The sequence below is a fragment of the Lactuca saligna genome, chromosome 7, assembly GCF_052625555.1.
Source record: "Lactuca saligna cultivar CGN05327 chromosome 7, ASM5262555v1, whole genome shotgun sequence".
Classification (NCBI taxonomy): Eukaryota; Viridiplantae; Streptophyta; class Magnoliopsida; order Asterales; family Asteraceae; genus Lactuca; species Lactuca saligna.
The window spans coordinates 27,184,329-27,196,155 of record NC_136423.1 but is presented as its reverse complement, the minus strand read 5'-3'; the positions used below and the strand labels follow the sequence as shown (position 1 = coordinate 27,196,155).

The 11,827-nt window shown below is 30.8% G+C and overlaps 1 protein-coding gene across 1 annotated transcript; it reads left to right on the top strand.

Annotated features, from left to right (window-relative positions):
* Positions 1-439: 439 nt before the first annotated feature.
* LOC145003794 (5'-3' exonuclease family protein) lies at positions 440-4,636 on the top strand. The gene is made up of 13 exons (XM_078962707.1): positions 440-692; positions 1,342-1,461; positions 1,538-1,661; positions 1,726-1,863; positions 2,005-2,214; positions 2,340-2,517; positions 2,688-2,758; positions 2,870-2,999; positions 3,115-3,212; positions 3,301-3,346; positions 3,450-3,868; positions 3,998-4,049; positions 4,151-4,636. Exons 1-13 carry the CDS (start codon positions 532-534, stop codon positions 4,435-4,437), a joined length of 2,034 nt encoding a protein of 677 aa, XP_078818833.1. The 5' UTR covers positions 440-531; the 3' UTR covers positions 4,438-4,636.
* The last annotated feature ends 7,191 nt before the right edge of the window (positions 4,637-11,827 follow it).

Here is an 11,827-nt window from a genome sequence, read left to right as displayed (position 1 = left end):
TAACTTTCTTTTGGGAACCGTTTATTTAAACGTGGGTTACTTATGGGATGTGTTTGGAAGAATCAATACATTTTTTCAAAATTTGATGGATTGGTGGGTGTTTTTTTAATAAGAAAATCTTCAAAAATAAACAAACCAATGCAATCGTCTAATTCCATAATTCCATTAACATCTTTTTGTAAAAAAAACAAACACATCCTTGATAATTATCCTCAGTAGATAGTCTCAATGATAGGCATTTGTTTTTTTTAATATTTAGAAAATTAATATCAAGTTAAAATCTCTCAATGATAGGATACTATTAAGTTAATACAATCATACATTCACATTCGGGATAATATGGAGGACCATTATGATAATTCCTATAACCCAAGGGGGTGTAAGTGATAATACGACGTCTTCACTTCAAGTAGCCCAGTAATATTCCCGCCATCTTCCCTCCCCAAATTGGGGATAAATCGTTTCCCCTTCAGATACCAATTTAGGGTTATACTAGCAGTGAACGATTGGTGCTTTTTAGCAGGAAGTACAATGGGGATCCAGGGGCTTTTACCTCTACTGAAATCGGTTATGGCTCCGATTCACATAAAGGATCTCGAGGGCTGTTCAGTTGCTGTAGACACATACTCCTGGCTTCATAAAGGAGCCCTTTCTTGCAGTATGGACCTCTGCAAATCCCAACCTACTTCCAAGTAACCCTCTTTCTTGCGTTCGTTTTTGTTGTTCCCAGTACATTTCTTATGATGGGTTCTATTTATTTTGTTTCTTAGCCTGTCATGTCGAATTCCAAGGGGATAACAAGGGTTTTTGCAAGCAACATCAACTTGTTAAGAATTTTCATTTTCATTTTATATTATTTTAATTGTTTACTTGTATATGCAAATGGCGACCATCGATTTTAAAAGGCTAGATTGTTGTTATTTGCGTGCGTCTTTCATGATTTCATGGCTTTCAGTTTGTTTTAATGGCCTTTTCAAACACTGATGTTAATGTATCAGTGTTTTGGCCTTTTGGGCACGAAAAATTAGCTGTAGAATTCTATTCAGGCTTATTTTCTTAATGCCTTAATTTTATTTTCTTTAATATCAGATGCATGTGGTTGCTCATAAGAAATGAAACATGAACCATGACAGTTTGCTTTTGGTCTTTATCATATAATCGAAGATGTTCACTATATGAAGCTTTTTTGTATCATAGAAGTGAGTTTAGCATTTGATTGCAACTTCTCCAACAATTTTCCAATCAAAAACATAGAAAGTACATTTGTTTTTTTCTTTTTGGTTGTTTAATTTGATTCACTTGGTAGATTCCCATACAACTTCTATGTTCTTGCTCTTTTAGGCATGTTGATTATTGTATGCATCGAGTGAATTTGTTGAGGCATTATGGTGTTAAACCTATTTTAGTGTTTGATGGAGGTCATTTACCAATGAAGAATGAACAAGAAATTAAGCGTGCTAGGTACACTTTTTCCCTAAATAAAAATCAGCTAATTTCATATGTATATATTTTTTTAATTTTTTATTTTGTCGAACAGGTCAAGAAAGGAAAATCTTGCACGTGCTATTGAGCATGAATCATGTGGAAATACATCAGCAGCTTATGAATGCTATCAAAAAGCTGTGGATATATCACCTACAATTGCATATGAACTCATTCAGGTAATTGAACACATTAAATAAGTGATTAATTCTATAAGATCAACTAAATGTGATCATCTTGTAGGTGTTGAAACAAGAACAAATTTCATACGTTGTGGCTCCTTATGAGGCTGATGCCCAAATGACATTTTTAGCCCTGAGCAAGCATGTTGATGCTGTCATTACTGAAGACTCAGACTTAATACCATTTGGTTGCCCAAGAGTAAGTTCATAATCTTTTAACAATTCTCTTTTAGGCTTATTTGTTACACAAGATCAGACAACCTTTCTAGGGCTATTTTCGTCTTTTTAATGAGGATGAGGAGGGCATTCACACTTTTTTTTTTGAACTTTTCACCCTCAGATTATCTACAAGATGGACAAATTTGGACAAGGTGTTGAATTTCAGTACTCAAGATTACAGCATACAAAAGATTTAAATTTGTCAGGTTTTACAAAACAAATGATTCTTGAAATGTGCGTTCTTAGTGGTTGTGATTATTTACAATCTTTACAAGGAATGGGCTTGAAAAAAGCCCATGCATTAATAAAGAAATTCAAAACCCATGAAAAGGTGAATCCTTTTTTCATTTTTATTCTATCTTTCCAACACCCTTTTTCCTATTTCAAAGTGTCTATTAATCCTTTTCAATCTTTTTTCTATTTAAAACATTCTAAACTTGTATTACCAATTTGAAGGTGATTAAGCATTTGAAGTTTAGTGGCATTGTTGTTCCACCTCTCTATGAAGAATCTTTTCGGAGGGCAATATTGACTTTTTTACATCAACGAGTGTATGATCCAATAACAGAAGATATTGTTCATTTATCTGATTTACCTGATAACATTGATGAAGATTTGGATTTTTTAGGGCCATATCCTTATCTTGCTATATTTTCATATGAAATCTACTTAAGGTTTAAGATAAATCATAAATACAACCACACTTATTACAATATCCACTTTAAGATGCTATTTCTTCTTTTCTTTTTTATGGAATATAAGGGCAAAAATGTCATTTACTTGTTCCTTGACCTAACAACACATCGATACCTAAAAATCTAGCAAAAGGAATAGCAAGTGGAGATATTGATCCTTTCACCAAGTTGTCAATCCAGGTATACTTTCAATTTCTTAATTATCAGGACATTATACTTTTTATTTATTTGTTTAATTCTATAATAATAAACAAATCAATAAAAGTACATTGCTATTTTTTAATTTTACAGGGAGAGTGTGTTAAAGTTAAACCTGTACACATTCTTGATAAAACATATGATCTAAAAAGCTTCAAATCTGGAGATACAGTAAAAAAGCTCGACTTACCTGCACAGAAAAATCTTGTAACCAATTACTTTTGTATCCTAAAATTATAGCTTTTTAAATATTATTTATTTCTTTCAAGTTTAAAATGCATATTTATAGTTTTCTAGGGTTTATTTATTATTGTTCATATATCCTTAACATTTTAAAGGTTTTGCAACTCTGGAAGCAAAGAGGAAATTCATGGCTCCTCGAATTTCACCAAAACATCCAAATGAAATTCCTCAAATGGATAAAGCTGAAGAAATTGTAAGTGAAAAATGAAAATATTATTTACTTTTTTTTTTTTTTAAATTTACTTGTAGCATTATGAGATGAATTCTTTTCTTTCTTTTAGGTTGATAAGATCCCTGCAAGAAAGACTTTGGAATCACTATCTCATGGTTAGAAAAAAGAAAAAAAAACTCCATTTGTTGAATAATTTCTTCAGTAAAAATGAGGTTTTTCCGATTAATCACTAAGTTCTTACAAATTTACCCTTTGTAGACAACATGAGAAAGGTACAACACTCGAAGCATCCAATACATCCTTGTATAGCTTCACAAAAGGAGTTGGAATCTAATTCTTCCATTGATGGAATTGAGGGAAAAACTAGGGTGCAGAAGAAACCTATCATTGTTAGAAGCTCTTATTTTCAGCACAAAAACTTCGAAGAAAATAATCAAGAAAACACGAAAATGAATGTTTCAAACGGTGATGATGAAGATGACGTGGCAGTTGCAAGCAAGAACACTTGTTCAGATGGTGTACACGTGTCTGTTTTCCATGCATCTGAGGTCAAGACAAGGGTAGAAAACAGGAAGATGATCACAAGTCGTTATTTTAGTCAAAAGAATCAGGAAAACACGAATGAAACGTCAACCATTAAAAGGAAGTTTTCAATTTCTGAAGATAGTGTTCAGAAAGTAAGTATATTGTCTTCGATTATGCGTAATTTATATTGAATTTCACCTTTGATTAATGTATTTATGCAAAATGTTTCATCTTTTATTTTTCAATTTTGAGCTCTAGGGTTTCTAATTATTTGTATACAGGAAAACCCGAACCAAAAATTCATGAGGCCAAGTCCATCATATGCTAATCAAGGTATATATTTTATAATTTATATATATTGTCATTTATATTATAGTTAATATATTATGAGTGTTTAATTTAATTTGCCGATTCTATTTTATTTTTTGTCACAGGTGATAATGAATATGATGATAAAATTGAAGTAAGAAGAGATGAAGAAGAGAAATTCGGATGTAATATTTCTCATTTGGGAAAATATTCAGAAATAGCAGAAAAATCAATGGATAAATTCATTTCGGTGATATCGTCATTTAAATGCACGTCATCTGGGTCACGTGCTAGTGGGCTACGAGCTCCTCTTAAGGACATGAGAAACACGTGCTCAAAAAACTCATCTTCATATTCAATTGATGATATATCCAAATTTGCGTATAAATCATCAACCAAACCATTACCCTAAATAATGCAATAACATTGTTTCACTTTGACATGATTATTAACACATTTATCATTGTATTATTTACTGATAAAAATGTTCCAATTTTTTTTTTTTTTTTTCAGGTTTTTTGTTTTTGTATTTGTCAATGAAATGTGAAAAAATTAGAGCAAGTTATTGCAATTTTGGTCTTGAAAGGTTTTTCCTTTGCATATTTGGTTCTTATCGGATGTTCTTGTATTGTAATGTTTTTCATTTGTCTATTTTTCATGTTAGTTGATAATTTTTGGTTCATAAGTTTAGGTGCTTTTTGCATATTGATTTAGAAAGTAGTCATTTTATTTGGAATGGACCAACAATGTTAGAAAACCAATTTGCAACAGAACTTTTATGGACCAAAAATAAAATAAAAACAATGTTCATGGACCAATTGTTATTTGCTCGAAGTTGTAGTAAATTACATCTTTGGTATCAGTAAAGAGTAGTCGATATTTACAAATTTAGTATTAAAAAGTTTATTTGGTCTTAAATCATGTTTTTATGGTGTTTTGGTCTGTGGTCCAAATAAAATAATTTTTAGTTTCAGAGTTTCGCCATTCATGATAGAGATAAAAACCTCAAATAGTGACAAAAACATTATAAAAAACCCTAAATAATGACTAAATTTGGAAGATTAAATTTTTTGATAAAAAAACAGCTAACTTTAGCGATCACAAATGTAATTTACTCAAAATATTATAATCGACTAGTAAGGTAGTTGGAATCTTGGGATTACAACTTGAATACAGGATATAACTCTGAAAAAAATAAAACCAAATTTTAGTCATATTATCTAATTAATATGCTAATATATAAATAATTTTATTAAGGTATATTCTAGTTCAGCTGGTTTACACACAATCCAGATTCTAGTCTCCGAAGATAACTTTCTACTCAAACTTACATTTAAAGGCCCTCATTTATGCTCTATGCTTCATAATATATCCAACCCAACCACTTGGGTTGTGGTGATTTGGTAAGGCATGTGGAAGATATGGTGGGTAACCTATTGACCCATATTCAAATCCTGACACTACTAAGCCCTTGTGGTCATGGAGGTTCGCCTGCAGTGACTCCAAGGCATGAGGCAAAGCCTCATGTTTGCAGCGGAGGATTAGTCGGTGCGCGAAAGCTGGCCCGAAAACCCTCGTTAGGGAAGTTCCCTTTCCAAAAAAAAAAAAAATATATCCAACCCTCCATTTTTTACTAAATCAGTCTCCATAAGTTACACGCTTAGCCCCAAACTCTTACGAATTCATATTTGTCTTCTTTTAATTAATTTAATGCATTTAGGGTTATATTTTTACTTTTTGCACCGACCATATCTAAATGCACCATTTTGTCGTATTATATATAATGTTCATTTAACATTACATTTTTTATTATTATTTTAGAACAACAAATACACGTACATTTTATTTTACTATTAAACAATATATTTTGTCCAAAACAAAACTTGGACTCATAAATATGATTGAGAAACACCTTTCACATACCGTTAATCTACAAACCTTTTGGTATTGTATTTTTTACTTGGTAGAAAAACAAACTTCAATACACATAATTCTAACTTTTTTATTAGTTTTGAGTAATTTATATCTTCTTAAATATAAAAGACAAATTGTAACATAATATGAAATGGTTGATTGCAAAAAGATGCTAATACTTTCACGCTTTACCAATTCATACAAAATACCTTCTTAAAAAAAATCCTTCTTAATATATATATATATATATATATATATATATATATATATATATATATATATATATATATATCCTGTAAGAAATTTTTTTTGGTAGTAGGTAAGAAGTTTTTTCTACATACTTTTTTAACGAACAAAAAAATGAATCAATAGATGAATCAAAAATAACATGATGCACCAAAAAAAAAAAATCTCAAAAAAACACACCGATGATTCATTTATACAATGATTTCGTTGTTATTCACTAATATTGTCATAAAAGTGAATTTTTTCTTAATTTACTTAAAAATGAATCATGAAGATGTTTTTTTGGGAATTTTTTCTTGTAAATCATCTTACCTTTGAATCATTTAATGATTCATTTTGTATGTTTGCTAAAAAAATATATAGAAAAAAAACTTCTTACTTTCCTACCAAAATTTTCCTTCTTATTTGATCTTGAGTGTATATATATATATATATATATATATATATATATACACACACACACACACATAGAGAGAGAGAGAGAGAGAGAGGAAGTTAATGTAATAATGGCTAAATTTCAATTCAGAAAACCTTAACAATTTATGTTCTGTATAATATAGCATGTTAAAACACTATATGAAAAAAAAACTGTTTTGTACGAATATACAAATCATTTCCTATAGTTTAAATGTTTAATGATTAAAATTGTGCTTATATCCCATATGATAAAAGTTTATTAAAGTGTGTTCTTCGGCAAGAAAACTTCATTACCATAAACTACAACCTATAATAACTGTTTACAACTATGCGATTTCTTCGTTCTTTAAACATTTAATGTAATAAACTACTACTTTTACTATTTTTTTTTGGGAAGAGATGGTGTTGACCAATTTGAAGGTTAATGGAAAATAACTTTTTCAACATAAAAGAAACAATTTTCTTGGAACCTTCGAGTTTCAATAAGTCCCTCTTTTGAAATAAACTAAACTAAAATAATAAATATATAATTTTAAGTCTAGAAAGTTTCATATTAGTATACATCAGAGATGAGATGTCAAATTGTCAACAAAAAATGTCATATATGTTTCGGGTTGCAAAATGTCTTGGACGATAACACAATATAAGTTGATTGTTTTAGATAAAAAAAAAATATTACATTTTCTATGTTACTATTTACTAGAGTAATGCAAGTAATTTAATATCTAGCACAAATTTATCCTATTTCTTTTACCATTTTATTTTAGGTTGTTTGGCGTCTAGTCTTATCCCAAAGGCCCTTTATCTTTCCATAGATTAGATGGTGAAGTCTCGTCTCGAATTATATTATTTTTTTCTATTAGTAAAATTTTAATGGAGGTACTTTTCTCTTTTATAAAAATCCTGATAAAAATATCTTATAAGCTCTATAATTATCCTTTACACGATATTTCCAAATATGATTTGAGATGTTTATGAACTTTTTGAGTAGAACATATAATTATTTTGCCTAAAATTTTGCCACAAAGAATATATAGAAATGAAAATGACTTATTTGGCCAAAAGACACATGTTATGTGACCACAACCCACATGTTGGTGGCTTGGACCACTTTCAATTATTAATGTGTAGGAATTTGTTAGCAACTACTTTTAGCCACAGAAATCATATAGTAACATCAACCATAAGCTTAATTAACTATAGGTGTCTTTTTAAATGGTTGTAAATCCATATAAATAAGATAATTTTAAGTAATAAGATGTCATAATCCCAATCTCCTAACATAAAGTCATGCTTAAACAATTCCAAAATTTGCAGCGTCGATTACAATGGACAGTTCTATAGCATATCGTCTTAAGAGATAATATTTGTTAAACAATTGCATTATTATATGATTATATCATATGTATGAGTTACGTACGCAAATGAGAAATGTAATCACGCAAAGCAACAAGAACAAGGCTATGCTTTGTGGGCATGTATTATATCAATTCATCTTACATATTGTTGTTATACAAGATGTTTTCTTGGACAATAGTGATAATAATATGATATGATATAAAAGTACTAGTATTATTACGTATGTTTGATGATAGAATATTATATTCTCTCTAAGTAACAAATTATTATACATATCTAATTTGAAAGTGGAAACGAACACTAGAGTTTTGCATTTGAGATTTTTGCCACAAACATTTGAGATTTTGGCAATGTAGTCATTTACTTTATGGGTGAGTTTTGCTTTTGAGATTTTGGCCACAAACATTTGAGATTTTGTCAGATTTAGTCCCTTATTTTGTGGGTTTCAAACTTTAGCCACAACAGTGTTATATATATATATATATATATATATATATATATATATATATAGTAACGGTCCCGTAGAGTTTTTGGATTTCAAACTTTAGCCACAATAGTTTTTTATATTTGTAGTTTTTGTCCCTATAACTTTCATTTATTGGCCTGTTTTGTCCTTATATTTTTTGGTTTCACACTTTGGCCACATAACTTTTGTATGTTGTAGGTTACACCCTACACATCAAATACAAAATAAAAAATTAATATAACGAATCCTTAAAAAATATTTTATATCTAATTTTACATATTTAAAGTTTTTGATAAGAAAAACAAATTAAGCAGTTGAAAATAATTATAATAAAAAAAGAATTAAAAAAAATATAGTGATTCACAAGTTTACAACTCTTTAATTAGTTGTGAAACCAAATTCAATGAAAACAAGATATAATATGTTAAATAGATGTGGGTCAAATGGCATACCCAAACATATTTTATAAGAGGATAATGACTTAAAAGGGTAATATATTTTTCGATTTGTACACATTTGGTTAATGAGTTTTTTCGTCCACATTTACCCCCTAAACTTGTTAAACTGTACACATTCAATCCTTATGACCGGTTACTCTAGGTTAGTCGGGGAAAAATGACTTAATAGAGTAACATATTTCTCATTTTGTACACATTTAATCATTAATATTTTTGTACACATTTAGTCCTAAATATTTTTTGTTTCAAAATAAATCATTTTTGTTTTTGTATCCATTTCGTACTTATAAATGATTTCTTTAGGTTTTCTCACGACATCATTCATAAGTATTGAATGAGTACAAAAACAAAAACTACTTATTTTGCAACAAAAAAAAAAAATTAAGGACTAAATGTCACACCCCCAAACCGGAACGGCGGAAACGTTCGGGGGCGGATGACTTCATGTGGTAACGTAACAAATGAATACATAGTAAAGAAAGCAATACAACCATCATATATATAATTGAAAGTTTACATTGTTTAAAAGAGTACATGTTCAAAACCAATTACAATATGATGTCAAAATATGAAATTGAACTAGTGCCGCAACGTTCCTTCTTCAAAAGCTGTTTAGTACCTGTAATTACTGAGTCCTTGGGACATACAAGTAGTTTTGAAAGAGTAGATCAACATTTAAGCTGGTAAGTTTCCACTACTAGAAGATAGCCCTTTAATGACGCGCAAACAATGACACTCGTTGATAGAGGACGCGCATTTGAGCGTGCCCTAAAAAATAATGTCAGTTTTGCAAAATTTGAAGGATAGAAGACACGCATTTGTGCGAGCCCTATAAATAGTGTCCAACAAAAAAAATTAAAAACACAGAGGGCACCTATCATAAAAGTGTGTGTTGTCTAAAACTGTCGCTTTATATTTTTTTTTAGGAACGCGCATTCTCCAATTTCTTAATTGCCAGGGGGAATGAAATCCAAAAAATCAAAAACCCCGCCTTGATACTCTCGTCCTTCTTTTCTTCGTATGTTGTAAAATCCTCTTCAATCAAAAGAAACCCTAAAGGCATTGTGTGTAAAAGATCGATAATTTCATACTTGAAGTTCCTAAAATCTTCATCGATCAAAAGAAACCCTAAAACCCCGCCTCATACTTGAAGTTCCTATAAGCACTTTTGTTATCTTGTTATGTGCTGCAATAGTCTAATTCCTCAACGACGTTGAGGAGGGGTTATTTCCGTTGGTTTGTACTCTATCCCATCGTTTCCGTAATCTGCCAAACATTAGACTAAGTCCAGTGCATTATTCAACTCAAGATCCATCTGTGTTGGGTTGGACTGGTAGTAGAGAGGCAAAGATATCTAGGCCCACAACCGAGAACGAGAAGATCCACATCGTGTTACCCAACTTAAACCCTAATCAACGTTTCTATGGGTTTCCTTCATCAAAACCGTCTCAAGTCCTTCAACGGGATCAAGGGGTACACTCGCATAATAGAACAGAATGGAAAGAGAGACGCAAAAAATGAATTACTTGGGTTTACACGGAGATCTCTTCTAGAGGTAAAATACTGAAATTCGAGTTATTCATACTTTCTTTTCTCAACAATGGATGAATTCCTTGGTTGTATCACTCATATGTTGTTCCAGAATTAACATCAACCGAGAAGACGACCATACGATCTGTACTGATCAGCCATGTGTGAACTTGAAAATTTGTGATGAGAGACATTTATACATGGTTTGGCTCAAAACATTGGGTGAGATCGTACACAACAGGGACAAACCAGCGATGCGTGTTGTATATCAAGGAGCTTCAGTTCATCAGCATCTGTTAGTTTCAAGCGAAGTTGCAAGGAGGTACGAACCTGGAAATCAGGATAAAGGGGATGTCCTGCATGTTAGCTTCTATTACATTAATTCCAATCTCAATACATATGATATATCCTCTCTACAAGTTTATTCAAATAATCCTATTGATTTATATAAGGATGTGAGAATATTAAGTTGTACGCAACATAAAAATGTGGTATGGTTAGCTGGGTTTTGCATTGAAGGGAATCAGAGGCTGTTAGTTTTTGAGTATGTGTGCAATGGCCCCCTAGACATTCAATTACAGGTGAACAAGGGGACACACTTAGACTGGTCATCACATTTGATAATAGTATTTGAAACAACAGGATTATGGTACTTTCATGAAGGTTGCAGGGTGGGGGTGGATAGTTCACATAGACATGCAGCAACTTCAAAGATGATATTCCATTTTTCCAGGCCTACAAATACAGCCAAATCAGGCATCATCACCTACGTGACCAAATTTTAGGTAGTATGAAGCTTCTTTTGAGAGAAGATTGGTGTAACTGAGAAAAATAAATGGATGGGTATAATTAATTTTATTTGGGTGGGTGTGTGTGTATAATATTATTCAAATGAGATTAGGTGTTGTGCCTAGTGCATTATGGTGAGAATGAAATATTAAAGCAGGTTATCAAAATCTTTTAAAAATGAGTGGATGAATATTATCTGCTTTGAAATGTGTTCTATAAGCTTCTCCTTGGAAGAAGAAGAAAAAATAATGAAATTATTTGGGAATCACTAGACTCTTATGTCAAAATGCTTTTGTACTACATAAAGGTCTTGTTTCCTTTTTTTGTTTTGTTTTTTTTTCTCATCAGGTGTTGCTGTTTGGATAAATGATGCTTAATTTTTTTTTTGAGAAAATGAACGGTATACCTGAGAAATGGAAAGGAACGAATGAGGGAAAATTTGTAAAAAGCTGGGACTTAATGGGAAAAGTCTTGTTTCCCTAACTTGCTCTATTAGGTCATTCTTTTTTGCATTAAGTCAAAAAGAAACACACATATATAGCTTACCAGTCAATTAAGTTTATTATTATTATTATTATTTTATTTATTTAGATAGATTGGCTTAGTGTCTTGAGTTCATAGCT

What these genes read in the sequence shown, in the direction of transcription:
- LOC145003794 (XM_078962707.1), top strand. Translation starts at nt 532, where the DNA reads ATGGGGATCCAGGGGCTTTTACCTCTACTGAAATCGGTTATGGCTCCG. An exon ending in TACCATTTGGTTGCCCAAGA is followed by an intron (nt 1,864 to 2,004) that starts GTAAGTTCATAA and finishes TTTCACCCTCAG; the next exon opens with ATTATCTACAAGATGGACAA. An exon ending in TCACCAAGTTGTCAATCCAG is followed by an intron (nt 2,759 to 2,869) that starts GTATACTTTCAA and finishes TTAATTTTACAG; the next exon opens with GGAGAGTGTGTTAAAGTTAA.